Source organism: Nilaparvata lugens, chromosome 14, assembly GCF_014356525.2.
Source record: "Nilaparvata lugens isolate BPH chromosome 14, ASM1435652v1, whole genome shotgun sequence".
Lineage (NCBI taxonomy): Eukaryota > Metazoa > Arthropoda > Insecta > Hemiptera > Delphacidae > Nilaparvata > Nilaparvata lugens.
Genome location: NC_052517.1, coordinates 20,587,856 through 20,603,569, shown reverse-complemented (window position 1 = coordinate 20,603,569; position 15,714 = coordinate 20,587,856). Strand labels below are relative to the sequence as shown.

At 32.8% G+C, this 15,714-nt stretch overlaps 1 protein-coding gene across 1 annotated transcript; it reads right to left on the bottom strand.

Annotated features, from left to right (window-relative positions):
- Positions 1–3,794: 3,794 nt before the first annotated feature.
- Positions 3,795–7,639, bottom strand: LOC120354299 (transcription factor HES-4-A-like). The gene is made up of 4 exons (XM_039441211.1): positions 7,320–7,639; positions 6,032–6,124; positions 3,907–4,477; positions 3,795–3,802 (listed from the first exon to the last, which is right to left on the bottom strand). The coding sequence occupies exons 1-4, from the start codon at positions 7,371–7,373 to the stop codon at positions 3,795–3,797; spliced, it is 726 nt and encodes a 241-aa protein (XP_039297145.1). The 5' UTR covers positions 7,374–7,639.
- Positions 7,640–15,714: the final 8,075 nt, after the last annotated feature.

Genomic DNA, 15,714 nt, shown 5'->3' with positions numbered 1-15,714 from the left:
GTTCATCCAAAATATTTCGAACTAGATGTATTTTCTAAACTTATTGGAATTTCGTTGTAGACTTTTTTGGTCCTTGAAATTTATTAGTTAATAAAATTTGTTCTGTATTGTTTCTACTGTAAAAGTAGTTATTGGAGATTATTGTCTTTTTGTAATGATTGATTATTTTTCGTTTTGGGAAAAATAATGAACACAAATAAAGTCAGTTGTAAATGTTGAAAATGGGTTTTAAAATTATTGTGCCTTCCTGTTTGTCCAAAATAGATTTTATTTTATTGAAATTTTCTGCAGAAGTATTGGATAGAATCAACTTGAAATAGTCATTACCACCAATTTATTGTAAGAAAAAAACTATAATGAGATTCAAAACTATAATGAGATACCTCCCTGTTTGTCCAAGATAGATTTTATTTTATTGAAATTTTCCACAGAAGTATTGGATAGAATCGACTTAAAATAGTCACTACCACCAATTTATTGTAAGAGAAAACTTATAGTGTGATTCACTTTGGTCAGTGGAAATGATAGGAACACAAAGTTGCCACTCTTCTGTTTCCACTGCCCTATAGTCAAAAAGAGTTGGCTTATATATGTAGGGAATAGAAAATTCACAAATGATGCATCATCACGTCTCAACTGATCAACTTGAAATCTTGCAAATTGATTCTTAATTTACTGAGGATGGTTATAGATCTATTTTATATTATTCTTCAAGATTTCAGTAGGTCAGGTTTTCAGTTTGTCACCTTTGTTTGTTTTCAACCCTTGTGAAGCATGGGATGCCTGCTGGTTCGAAGTAATTTTAAAATGAGTGTTTCCATACCAAATAAATGTACCAATGCTCACAGACTGAAATGAATCTTACCATATATAGAAAATTTGTACCAAGAAAGGCAAGAATATTATGCAGATTTTGGACGAACAATAAGAAGGATCTCTAGGAATAAAGACATAACTTTAATAATAACTAGTATATTTTTATCAATCACAGCACATGTATACAATATTAGGAACAAAACATAATAATATATTATTAGAGTAAAAATTGATAATAGGGTACAGTATAATTTACTTTGGGTTAGGACTGCTACTCTTAATTATTATCAAGAAATAGAAAATAAAAAATCCAAGTATACTTTTTTTTTAATTTTTTTACTCACAAATGTTTAAACATTATGTCTTTTTCAAATGTAAACTTACCGTACTTGAATTAGTTATTTATGTATTACGAGTGTAAAACGTGACTATAGCTTGAGCCAAAACAGTTACCATGTGACATGTAGCAGAGCATGATAGTTTTGACAAGTGTGATAAAGAAGCTTTCTGCTCGAATTAGGCTACATACACATTTTTTTCTACAACTGCAGTATTGGATTCCAATACAATTCATCAATTAATTAATTCCAGTTAATTTGTCATCGCTCATGTCCATTGCTGAATTCATTGTTGAGTAGAGATTATGATAACCTTCAAATCTAGTCTATACCAAAAATGTAGCCTACTGCGCATGCGCTGCGTTGCGTAAAGTAAACAGCTGGCGAGCATAAAATAGATTCTCACAAAACAGCTGTTTCATGATGAGTTTTCATTTCATAAATAAGAACTTCACGAGCGGTTGTAGAAAAATGTCATTTATGTTGAAACATTTTTAAAAAGGGTACTTGGATTTTTTTATATTTCCTACAAAATAATTATATAGTAAATCAAGGAAATATGAATACATTATTTGTGGGGCCTAAAAGCAAAAGCTGCAAAATCCACTTTGTAAAATTTTACAGGAGAGCAAAAAGAAAAGTTGAGGTGGTGAAACCAAATGTACAGGGATGAAATTTTTTCTATGAATTCGAATATATTAATGATGAATTTTCCCAAGTATTAAGGCTTCAAATTCATTTGTTGAGTAGTTACAGCTGTTTTTAGTTGTGACTTTGCAGGTTTTGCTTCTCAGTTTTGGATATTGCTGATTTGCTTCCAACTTTATATTTTATGGCTCCAGATGTTAATGAATATTGGGCATTTAAATCTAGCATTGCCTATTTTAACATAATATATTAAATTTTAGCATTGTTAAACCATCATGTTAGCGTTGCCTTTACCATAATACTACTTAGAATTTGAGGAAATAATGATGTACACAGGAATAAGAAGGTAACTTTTTTATTGCTGCCTTTTCCTTGCTTTACTGGGTGACACCGGTGAAATACCATTTTCTTCATCAGGTTCCATTACACTTTAAGTTTATTGAAATAATTTAATAATATGAATATTAATAATTCGTTAGCATTTACCGTATTCACTACAAACCAATCCTCATTGGAAGTCAACAACATACAGCCCATCACAACTAAAAGCGGCCATGTTGGTCACATGACCAAATCAAGAACTCTGATTGGTGGAATTGGATTTTGTTGGTTATGCTTCTCAGACGTCAAACTTTGAACTTGGATATTGCAGACTTTGCAAACAAGGCTATATTTCATATATTACAATAACATATTTCCGAGCAGTTTTTGCCTTCAAGAGTTACATATTCTGAAACTAGACACAGAACAGCTCACAGTGGTACCAATAACTCAATTCCGGAAAAAAGTGGATTTTGCAGCTTTTGCTTTTAGCCCCCACATTTATATCAATTAAATGTTGACTCTTGAAATATGGTACATCAAGAAGAAGAAGAAGAAGAAGGAGAAAATAAAGAGGAAGAAGAAGGAAAAGGAGAAAAAGAAGAATAAGGAGAAGACACCAGAGTGGTCGGCTGAGTTTTCAACAAAATTACTATTTACAATTCGCATAGGCCTACTATTTCTAGACAATATTTTGTTGACAACTTTAGATGGTAAATGCAGCAATAATATTTTAGAGACAATAAGGAGGGTACCGGTAACTGAACTTTCTATTATATTCTAGAAACTTTAAAACCAAGGTCTCCAGACATTCTTTAAAACCAAGGTCTCCAGACATTCTGTGCAATATTATTATTACTATGTCTAGAATCATTGTACAGTGACAAATTTTCGTTACTGTTGAGCACTCTACTATCTAGTTTGTCGAAGCTGTCCTGATTTTGCCCAGTGTACATTGACAAATCATTGCCATTGACCACTCTATTATCTAGTTTGTCATAGCTATCCTCATTTCGCCCAGTGTACATTGACAAATCATTGCCATTGACCACTCTACTATCTACATTGTCAAAGCTATTTTGCTCAAAGAAATGCCTCTCCTTACTCCTAGGAACTATAAACGCAAGGGAACCATTGTCAAGTTTTACAGGAACTAAATTCAAACTATTGCTCCTAGGGGACAAATCTGAATTTCCCATTTCCTCAAAAACATAATTCTTCCCAGAACTTCCCCAACTAGTTTCAACTGGTTCTCTATTTTCCACAGAATTTCTCATCAAAAACCCATTGTCACCTCGAGGATTTCCCAGATAAATTTCATTATTTTCAACCCAATTCCTATTTTTCATCAGCAAGTAACTGCTTGATTCTAATTTACTTGACTGATTTTCAATTGAATTCTCAAGAGAACTTGTACATTCACGATATTCAACGTTTTTCAACGAGTTTCCTATGTAATTTGAATGGGTAGTACAATTTTTCAAGCTAGAACCACGAAATTCACAGTATTTGAACGAATTTTCTGTGGGTTTTGAATGGGTAGTACAAAAATGTTTTAATGTCAGACCCCTTGGAGGAGAGGGATCTATATTTTCAAAGTTGTTATCATCACTGTTGACCCCTGAAAAGTCCCTGAATTCTTCGAAATATTCTTTAGAAATCCGTGAATCTTCAGAAACCTGCGAAATATTCCCCACATATTTCCCAGAAATTTTTGAATTTTCCTTATCACTAGTTGGAGAACTCTGGAAAAATTGGAGGTTTTCCCTATCAGAAATCGGACCTTTGTTGATAAATTTCAAGTTTCCATCCCTACTACCACATTTGTTGGAGAATTGCGAGTTTTCCACACTATCCAAACTACATTTGACGGTTGAGTCTGAATTTTCCACACCATAATTTTCATTACTACAACGTATGTTGGAAATTTGTGAATTTTCCACACCACCCAAGCTATGCTTGTTGGAAAATTTCGATTTTCCCACACCACCAAACCTACATTTGTTGGGAAATCGCGAGTTTTCCAAGGATTTTCCACCAGGAAAATCCACACATTCAAGATCGTCTCTTGGAATACAACCACTAAGACTACCTAAGCTTGATGCCAATTCATTAGTATCTGAAGTTGTGGAACATCTGTCTGTAGATTTCTTCGAAAAATTGTTGATTCTACTTATTCCTCTTGTTGCAGATGTTGTTATACAGTAATTATTGCCAGAGTTGTTTGTATGTTTGGTTGTCAGGCAACGACACTGAGACGATTTTTGCTGACGATTCAAATTCTGCAGATGGCGTACAGTCATCTCCAAAATGTCTGCCTTTTCCAGTTTTGTCTGCCGGTTTTGTAAAAGATCCTGCAAGCAAAACAATCAGGTTTTTAGTGGAACATCTTTAAAATTTCCACAATACAATACTACACTACCTTACTGTCAAGGTCTGTCATTGGCCTAGACAAGCCCCTCCCCAATTAGCGGTTCAGACTAACCCAATCAGGGGTGTCCACAGCATGTTTTGATGTCGCAAGTTGCAACATGAGGCTGAATTTTGGGGGGGATTTTTGAAAAAAAACTAGGGAAAATGGGGGAATTTTTCAATATACAGTTTTTAAGTACCTAAATGGATACCAAATTTTGAGAATTTTGGGGGGGAATTTTGCAACATGGACCATTGGGGAGATGGGAGAGTGTAAGAAGGGCACAGTATGAGAGACTACCAGCGTCACATAGCTTCACCAAAAACAACTACTAGGACTATCGGCTTCAGTTAACACTCACATTTGCAACATAGACACCCTATACACTGTCTATTATTAGTGTGTTGTTGGGAGTGTAAGAGTGTAAGAAGGGCACAGTATGAGAGACTACCAGCGTCACATAGCTTCACCAAAAACAACTACTAGGACTATCGGATTCAGTTAACACTCACATTTGCAACATAGACACCCTATACACTGTCTATGATTAGTGTGTTGTTGGGAGTGTAAGAGTGTAAGAAGGGCACAGTATGAGAGACTACCAGCGTCACATAGCTTCACCAAAAACAACTACTAGGACTATCGGCTTCAGTTAACACTCACATTTGCAACATAACGGTCCTTTACCATGGCATATCACCAGAGATGATACAGTATCAACACAATATGATACAGTATCATCACAACTTGTTACACAACACCATAGTTTCATAATTTTATGAGTTATCTACTTATGCTTATTGCTGGAGTGTACTACCTGACTACCAGAGTATAATCATAGAGAAACAATAGCATAAGTAGATATCCCATGGTATAGGGCGTTTATGTCGCAAATTTTACTGTTATCTCAAGCCGATTACTGTTGATTATTGTCGAATTTTACTGTTTTGTTGGGGTGAGAGTGTATGAACGGCACCATATGAGAGACTACCACTGTCACACAGCTTCACGGGAAAGAATATTATATGAACTATGGGCTTGAGATAACAGTAAAAGTTGCGACACAAACGCCCTATACCTTGGGATATCTACTTATGCTATTGTTTCTCTATGGTATCTCGTTTTCAATAGATCTGTGGTTAGGGTTAGACAACATCTAATCGTTTCATTTAATATGGATATCATCACAATATCACCTTCAAAACTACTCAGAAACTTATTAAACTTACTTAAAACCGGTTGCACAAAAGCCAATTGAATTTTAATCTTGATTAATTTCACAAGATCAAATCGGAGAAGATTTTACGAAAAATTTTAGACCGTGTATTCCAAATTAAGGTTTAAAGCAGTTTTGGGCGAATGCCTGTTGTTTTTACCTGCATTGTATCTATTGTCTATGAATAAATAAATAAAATAAAAGCGGTTCCCGTGAAATATCAATCAGGATTAAAATTTAACCGGCCTTTGTGCAACCGGGCCTTAATTTGAAACTTACTTTTCCCTCAGCCTCTGTTAGAAGTCTTTGTAAAGCATCCAAGCTATCATTAATTCGAGCTCTCCGTTTTCTCTCCATTAGTGGCTTCCGAATCTGAAAATAATTGAGGAAAATATTCATTAACAATATTATAATAATAAACTATATAATACAAATGTAGGTCACGTAGGGGATAGGAAATTATACACGAATCTTGAATTAATTATAGCCTACAGGAAATTATACACATCTTGAATATTATACACCCCTACACACGTAGGAGATAGGAAATTCACGAATGACGCATCATCACGTCTCAACTACTCAACTCATTAACTTCACATTTTGCCTACAGATTCTCAATTCACCGAGGATGGTTATAGGCCTATTTTTAACTCTTCAAGATTCCATCACGTCAAGTTTTCAGTTTGTAAAGTTATCAATTAGGCCCTTGCGGTGAATGGGTTACCTACCAGTATACGATAAAATTTGAAGTTGAATACTCAATGCGTTCGAGAGCTATCTACGAACATACAAACGCTAGAAACCTCTAGTGTAAACTATAAATCAATTATAATAACAGAACTTGTAGTTCTAGAATAAAATTATTAATTTATAACAAAAATGTATGACGTACTCTAAACAACTAAGTAGAATTAAATGAGATTTTTCACAAAAGTGTTTAGTATTCAAAATAATAAACACAGAATTCTACAGATGGAAATTACTGAGATATTGCAATTATTCAGATGCTAATGAATTGATAATATTATTATTAAACAGAAATTCAAATTAAATCAGTAATTTTTGAATAGTAGCGCTCATCGAATTTCCATCTAGCTGTTTACCCTGTTGTCAATATTTGCAGTAGCAGAAGTCTTCGGGGCGATTTACAGCATTTAATTGGGATTTTCCTTTGATAATAATTATAAACACAGAATTGATTAAGCGAATCGACAAGCTATTGAATAATCATTATACATATGTCATCTATAATATAATAAAGGGAAGAACCTGACTTATACAAGTACGTGATGGGAAAATTATGTTTGACGCATCATCACGTCTCAACTACTCAACTCATTAACTTGAAATTTTGTATATAGATTCTTGATTAACCGAGGATGGTTATAGGACTATTTCAAACTCTTCAAGATCCCAGTAGGTCAGACCCTAGTGGAGCACAGGTTACCTGGTAGTCTAAACTAAAAGTTTCTGACTATAATACTCGTCAAAAAATAATTCAATTTCCAACTAGTTAAGTAATTTAATCAATTTTAAATTAATTTCTCACAAAAATTCTACTTACTTTTCGAATTTCTCGGCTGCTAGATGATGACGTCACCTCCATACTGGACGACATATTCCCGAAGAACTTCTCCAAACTTGACAAAAGTTTTTACAAAATCATCCGCACAAAAATATTTGAAACTTCCCAAGTTTTCGTCACAGATTCATCTCCTCATCACAGAAAATATCCGTAGCACTTCAGGGTTAACACTCATCAAACTAATAAATTAATAACCAATCAACTAATACTTCATTCACAAGAAAATCCCTTCAAAACTATTTCTGTTACCAACAAATTTACAACTGAATTCCAATAAAATAACTGGTTTCAAATGATGGTTTACCCCACTGTGATAATAAACCACTGAAATTTAATTGCCACTGTAATTAAACTGAGCTTAGTATACTCAAGAAGTAATACTAATCTATTCCAATTGAGATTTGATAATTATTTCTTAGATTACAGTCTTTTAACTGTGGTGTATTACAGTGTAGCTGTAGTGTTTTACAGTCTAACTGAAGTCTTTAACAGTCTAACTGAAGTCTATTACAGTCTAGCTGAAGTCTTTTACAGTCTAACTGGAGTCTAACTAAAGTCTTTAACAGTCTAACTGAAGTCTATTACAGTCTAACTGAAGTCTTTTACAGTCTAACTGAAGTCTTTAACAGTCTAACTGAAGTCTTTTACAGTCTAACTGAAGTCTTTTACAGTCTAACTGAAGTCTTTTACAGTCTAACTGAAGTCTTTAACAGTCTAACTGAAGTCTTTAACAGTCTAACTGGAGTCTTTAACAGTCTAACTGAAGTCTTTTACAGTCTCACTTTAGAGAATACAGTCTTTTAACAGATAGTCACTATAGTTTACCAGAAACTGTATCAACTATAGTTTAATAAAGTATAATTCACTAGTAAATTGTTACTTGAAATAGTAACTAAAATTTGGTTTCTATAAGAAAATAGCTGTGGCACACTTGATAATTTAATCACTGTTTTCCACTATTAGTAAAATTTCAGAATACAGAGTACAATAAATAGAAAACCATATAAAATCCAAAATTTCGAAGCCCCCAGAGATGACATGTGACCAGCCCTAAGGTCGCGTGGCAAGTGTGCCCTTCGAGGGTTTTAGGGAAGGTTCAAGGGTGGTTAGTGGTGAGGGTAGAATTAGAAATCTATAGGATGATTCTCTCTCTTTATAGCTATGTATAGAGAATGGTATCTCTCTCTCTTCTACAGATAAACTAGGCCCATACAATGTCGTTTTTCGCACTCCATTCAACATCTCTTCATTCATGGGACCGGTGCAGATACACGATTCTTCTTCTTCTTCTTCTACTACTACTTCTTCTTCTCATTCTTCTTCTACACCTATTCCTTCACCATACCGTTTTACGGACATCTCATCTCATCATCTTGAATAGACCTATCCTATACTATCAAACGAGCAACTTCTGTTTATATGTTTGTATGTTTGTATTTCGCCGGATCTCGAAAACGGCTCTAACGATTCTCACGAAATCCAGGACATAGTAGGTTTTATAAAGATTCGATTGCACTAGGTCTCATCCCTGAGAAAACTCGCTGAAGGACATTAAAAGTACAATTATTATTCATCCTTGGAAAAACAGCTGATAATAATTATTTCGTCGTCTGTTGTGATGGAAGTGAGTGAGCGAGTTCATGTGTGTGGGACTGTGTCAAAATTATGACTCAGCTGTTGAACTTTTGTAATCATTCAATCAGGTACTTAGTGCCGGTTGCAATAAAGCAGGGTTATTTTTAATCCTGATTAATTCCAGTAGATCCATCTTTTTGAAATGGTCTTCTCTGATTTGGTTCATGTAAAGTTAATCAAGATTAAAATTTAACCGGCTTTTGTGCAACCGGGCCTTTGTGAGGGAAATTTTTGCATTTCTCTGGGAATTAATCTCAATTTACTGTTATTAGATGGAACATTTCTGTATGAATGTTATTATAATTTCTTCTTTCGTAATACATTTTTTACTTTCCTTGCCCTATTACCATAGGTAAGGAAAGTATTGCTTTCCGAAAAACATTAAGGTACCCCAATTTCTAAATTTCTATACGTTTCAAGGTCCCCTGAGTCCAAGAAAGTGGTTTTTGGGTATTGGTCTGTATGTGTGTGTGTGTGTGTGTGTGTACACGATATCTCATCTCTCATTTAACGGAATGACTTGAAATTTGGAACTTAAGGTCTTTTCACTATAAGGATCCGACACGAACAATTTCGATCAAATGCAATTCAAGATGGCGGCTAAAATGGCGAAAATGTTGTCAAAAACAGGGTTTTTCGTGATTTTCTCGGAAACGGCTCCAACGATTTTGATCAAATTCATACCTGGAATAGTAATCGGTAAGCTCTATCAACTGCCACAAGTCCCATATCTGTAAAAATTTCAGGAGCTCCGCCCCAGCAATGCAGATAGATTCCCAATTATCAGGCTTCAGATACAATTGAAACAAAGAAAATCAAGTGGAGTAGATTGAGCATGAAAATCTCTACAATTAATGTTCAGTAACATTTTCACCTAAAATTGAAAATAAGCTTTAAATTCGAGGAAATGTGATTATTCAATTGCAAATTATTGTTGATTCTATTAAATCATTCACTATGAAGAGATAGCAGACCTCATGTGTGTCTCCAGCGTTATTGCCCTGTCACCAGCTGGCTTAAATCTTTGAATAGAAGACTTGAGATGCGCGGGAACACTAGCGTCAGGTGATCAATTTTCATAACGGCAAGGAAAGTTGTGTGAGTGCGCCACACCAGATTTTATGTTTTTGTACTCCAGAGCGAAGCTCGGTCCCCGATATTAGAAATAGATATTTGTGTAATGCATGCGATGACGAATAATCCATTGTCAGCTGATTGATTATGAATATAGATCTGTAGTCAGATTGATCCTATCTTCAAAGTAGATTATATATATAGAGTGAAATCAGAGTATGGAGGAATTCCTTTTATTCTCATATTATCCTTAAAATGCAAAGTTTCAAAAAACCTTGTGTATACATCGACGCGCAGTTGAAAAAGAAATATTCCTGCCGAATCTCATAGAATTCTATCAACGTGTTTGGCCGTAATCGCGTTACATACAGACAGACAAAAGCAAATCGAGTTGAAACATAGACCTCACTACGTTCGGTCAATTATTTTCTATCCTTTTCAGAGAGTCGACAACTATCTGTTGAAACTTTTTGTGTAGTTGAGAAGTTGATATTGTGGTAATTATTCATATTGAATGAAAAAAGACTAAGAAATTGTCAAAAAACCACTTATTTATTGATAGCCTAATTAGAAAGACGTTAGAATTTCTTTCTAATTATCAATAAATCAGTGGTTTTTGACAATTTCTTAGTCTTTTTTCATTCAATATCTGTTGAAACATCACCAATTCATGAAATTACATCACAGTATTATAATAATTATCCCAATTCAAATATCAACAATTCTTCACCATCTTTTCTTCAAAATTTATGGCAAACCTATTAGAGTCGATAAAGTGTCTCGAACTGTTGTTCGATTACCTATTAGAGTCGATAAAGTGTCTCGAAATGTTCGATTAGTCTAGTATATAACAGGCACAAAATACGCGATAAACGACACACTATACTATTATTCAGTTTGGGGCACTCTATTATACTATTTTCTATTATTATCGACGAGATTTAGTGCCAGAAAATAGACACGCTTGGCTGATTCCAAAGAAATAATATATTCTCTTCTATATTATTGTATTCTGTTCAGTATAAGTGAACAGGCTACACAGCAAATCTATTTCAAAGCACCCGAAATCTGAATGGTGGAAGTAGAAGAAGAAGATACAGAAAAGAAGAAGAAGAAGAAGGAGAAGAAGAATAAGAAGAAGAAAAGAAGAAAGAGAAGAAGTGCAGATCGACGGTGATAAAAGTCAGGGAATGAAAAGAGTAGAATCATCTGTCAAGTGTGAAGAAGAAAAAGAAGTAGAAGTTGATATTTGAAAAAGAGAAGAAGGACCTACTACTCATTTAATTGCAACAAATTCTTCACACTGACACGCTTCTCTTTACAAGCACTTCTCCGAAAAAGGAGGATAATATATGGAGAAGAAGGGAAGATGGAGAAGAAGAAGAAGAAGAAGATGGAGAAAAAGAGAATAATAGAACACCTGGTCTCAGTTTAACTTCAAAGGGCACACACTCAAAATCAAATTTGAAAAGAGTCAAACACATTGACAAATAGTAGAATAGAATAGCAACGAATTAACTGTGTGACTGTAATTTCTTTCTTCTCTCCAACTTTTTCTTCCCCTCCTCATTCTTCTTCTTCTTCTTCTTCTTCTTCTTCCTTCTTCTTCTTCTTCTTCTTCTTCTTCTTCTTCTTCTTCTTCTTCTTCTTCTGTCTTCTTCTTCTTCTTCTTCTTCTTCCTCCTGTCTTCTTCTTCTTCTTCTTCTTCTTCTTCTTCTTCTCTTCTTCTTCTTCTTCTTCTTCTTCATTTCTTCTTCTTCTTCCCCCAATCGTTTTCTGACCGACTGACTTTTATTGTGTCTCTAAAGTATCTGCCATGAATTTCGCACATGACCGAGCATTCTGCAGAAGTGGCTGAAATAGTCTCTTTACCTCTTCAGTGATTTCCACGTTATAATGGCAGTATCTGATTAACATGGTGTTGCTATCCTTGTCTATCATTCCACAAAGCAGATAGCGAATGTATCAAATCATAGTGTGGTGTATAAAGTTGAGATGATACTGTATCATATTGTAGTTGTTCTTGTTCTATAGTGAGGTCCACGTTATAATGGCAGTATTTGATTGACATTAGTGTTGCTATCCTTGTCTATCATTCCACAAAGTAGATAGCGAATGTATCAAATCATAGTGTTGTGTATAAAGTTGAGATGATACTGTATCATATTGCGTTGATACTGTATCATGTTGTGGTTGTTCTTGTTCTACAGTGAGGTCCACGTTATGACAGTATTTGATTAACATTAGTGTTGCTATCCTTGTCTATCATTCCACAAAGCAGATAGCGAATGTATCAAATCATAGTGTTGTGTATAAAGTTGAGATGATACTGTATCATATTGTGTTGATACTGTATCATATTGTAGTTGTTCTTGTTCTATAGTGAGGTCCACGTTATAATGGCAGTATTTGATTGACATTGGTGTTGCTATCCTTGTCTATCATTCCACAAAGTAGATAGCGAATGTATCAAATCATAGTGTAGTGTAACAAGTTGAGATGATACTGTATCATATTGTGTTGATACTGTATCATGTTGTGGTTGTTCTTGTTCTATAGTGAGGTCTACGTTATAATGGCAGTATTTGATTGACATTGGTGTTGCTATCCTTGTCTATCATTCCACAAAGCAGATAGCGAATGTATCAAATCATAGTGTTGTGTATAAAGTTGAGATGATACTGTATCATATTGTGTTGATACTGTATCATATTGTGGTTGTTCTTGTTCTATAGTGAGGTCCACGTTATAATGGCAGTATTTGATTGACATTGGTGTTGCTATCCTTGTCTATCATTCCACAAAGCAGATAGCGAATGTATCAAATCATAGTGTTGTGTATCAAGTTGAGATGATACTGTATCATATTGTGTTGATACTGTATCATATTGTGGTTGTTCTTGTTCTATAGTGAGGTCCACGTTATAATGGCAGTTTTTGATTAACAATGTGTGTTGATATCCTTGTCTATCATTCCACAAAGCAGATAGTGCTATCCTTTCATAGTGTAAAGAAGGGTAAACGAATCATTTATCAGAACGTTAGAAAAATATAGCTCTGTATCATTAGTTGTGTATCAACATATAGTTTTGTATCAAATTAGTTGTTCATCGTCATAGTTTTGTATCAATATTATTTATGTATCATCACAGTTTTGTATCAAATTAGTTGTTTATCATCATAGTTTGGTATCAGGTTAATTGTGTATTTCATTGTCATAATTTTGTATCAAATTATTTGTTAATCATCATGGTTTTGTATCAAATTAGTTGTTTAACATCATGGTTCTGTATCAATTAGTTGTTTATAATCATAGATTGGTATCAAATTATTTGTAAATATAAATAAAATCATAAATCTGAGAAAAGAATGCCAAGTCAAGACTTGATAATGGCATCATATATAGCTGAAACATGTCGTGACTAAATAATTTTAAAAAGGGTAGTACTCTTTGAAAAAGACAAATTATTTGTGTATCATCATCGTTTTGTATCAAATTAGCTGTTTATCATCTTAGTTTTGTATAAAATTATTTGTTTATCATCATAGTTTTGAACAAATGATTTGTGTATCATCATCATTTTGTATCAAATTGGTTGTTTATCTTCATAGCTTTGTAGCTGTCGGTCCCGGCTGAAGTATGACAGTTGTAAGGCCCATTGAGGCTTAAATGATATATTCAGGCGGTGGGACCTTCCCTCAAGGGACTCCCCACCACAAAAGCCATACGAATTCACTTTACTTTATAGCTTTGTATCAAATTATTTGTGTCATCATAGCTTTGTATCAAATTTTTGTGTCATCATCGTTTTGTATCAAATTAGTTGTTTATCATCATAGTTTTGTATCAATATTATTTATGTATCATCACAGTTTTGTATCAATTAGTTGTTTAACTCATAGTTTTGTATCAATTAGTTGTTTAACATCATAGTTTTGTATAAAATTAGTTGTTTAACATCATAGTTTGGTATCAATATTATTTATATATCATCACAGTTTTGTATCAAATTAGTTGTTTAACATCATAGTTTTGTATCAAATTAGTTGTTTAACATCATAGTTTTGTATCAATTAGTTGTTTAACATCATAGTTTTGTATAAAATTATTTGTTTATCATCATAGTTTTGTATAAAATTATTTGTTTATCATCATAGTTTTGGAACAAATGATTTGTGTATCATCATCATTTTGTATCAAATTAGTTGTTTAACATCATAGTTTGGTATCAATATTATTATATATCATCACAGTTTTGTATCAAATTAGTTGTTTAACATCATAGTTTTGTATCAACTTAGTTGTTTAACATCATAGTTTTGTATCAAATTAGTTGTTTATCATCATAGTTTTGTAACAAATTATTTGTAAATATAAATAAAATCATAAATCTGAGAAAAGAATGTCAAGTCAGACTTGATATTGGCATTATATAGCCGAAACATATTGTGACTAAATAATTTTAAAAAGGGTAGTAGTACTCTTTGAAAAAGACAAATTATTTGTGTATCATCATCGTTTTGTATCAAATTAGTTGTTTATCTTCATAGTTTTGTATAAATATTTTTGTGTCATCATTGTTTTGTATCAATTATTGATTATCATCACAGTTTGGTATCAAATTAGTTGTTTAACATCATAGTTTTGTATCAAATTAGTTGTTTAACATCATAGTTTTGTATAAAATTAGTTGTTTAACATCATAGTTTGGTATCAATATTATTTATATATCATCACAGTTTTGTATCAAATTAGTTGTTTACATCATAGTTTTGTATCAAATTAGTTGTTTAACATCATAGTTTTGTATCAAATTAGTTGTTTAACTCATAGTTTTGTATCAATATTATTTATATATCATCACAGTTTTGTATCAAATTAGTTGTTTAACATCATAGTTTTGTATCAATTAGTTGTTTAACATCATAGTTTTGTATCAAATTAGTTGTTTAACATCATAGTTTGGTATCAATATTATTTATATATCATCACAGTTTTGTATCAAATTAGTTGTTTAACATCATAGTTTTGTATCAACTTAGTTGTTTAACATCATAGTTTTGTATCAAATTAGTTGTTTATCATCATAGTTTTGTAACAAATTATTTGTAAATATAAATAAAATCATAAATCTGAGAAAAGAATGTCAAGTCAAGACTTGATATTGGCATTATATAGCCGAAACATATTGTGACTAAATAATTTTAAAAAGGGTAGTAGTACTCTTTGAAAAAGACAAATTATTTGTGTATCATCATCGTTTTGTATCAATTAGTTGTTTATCTTCATAGTTTTGTATAAATATTTTTGTGTCATCATTGTTTTGTATCAAATTATTTGTGTCATCATAGTATTGTATCAAATTATTTGTGTTTCATCATAGTTTCGTATCAAATTAGTTGTGTATCATCACAGTTTTGTATTTAATTATTTGTGTACCATCATCATTTCGAATCAAATTTGTAAATATAAATCTGAATAAAGAATGCCAAGTCAAGACTTGATAATGGCATTATATAGCCGAACCATGTCCTGACTAAATAATTTGAAAAAGGGTAGTAATCAGATTTATATTTTTATTTATATTCAAATCTAGACCTAAAGAAAAAAGACAAATTATTTGTGTATCATCACAGTTTGGTATCAAATTAGTTGTTTATCATC

Excerpts from the sequence above, each read along its gene's own strand:
- LOC120354299 (XM_039441211.1), bottom strand. The coding sequence starts at position 7,373 with ATGTCGTCCAGTATGGAGGTGACGTCATCATCTAGCAGCCGAGAAATT. Across the intron at positions 6,125-7,319 it reads GCAGCCGAGAAATTCGAAAA|ATTCGGAAGCCACTAATGGA; the intron begins GTAAGTAGAATT and ends AATTATTTTCAG. Across the intron at positions 4,478-6,031 it reads TAACAGAGGCTGAGGGAAAA|GATCTTTTACAAAACCGGCA; the intron begins GTAAGTTTCAAA and ends TTTTGCTTGCAG.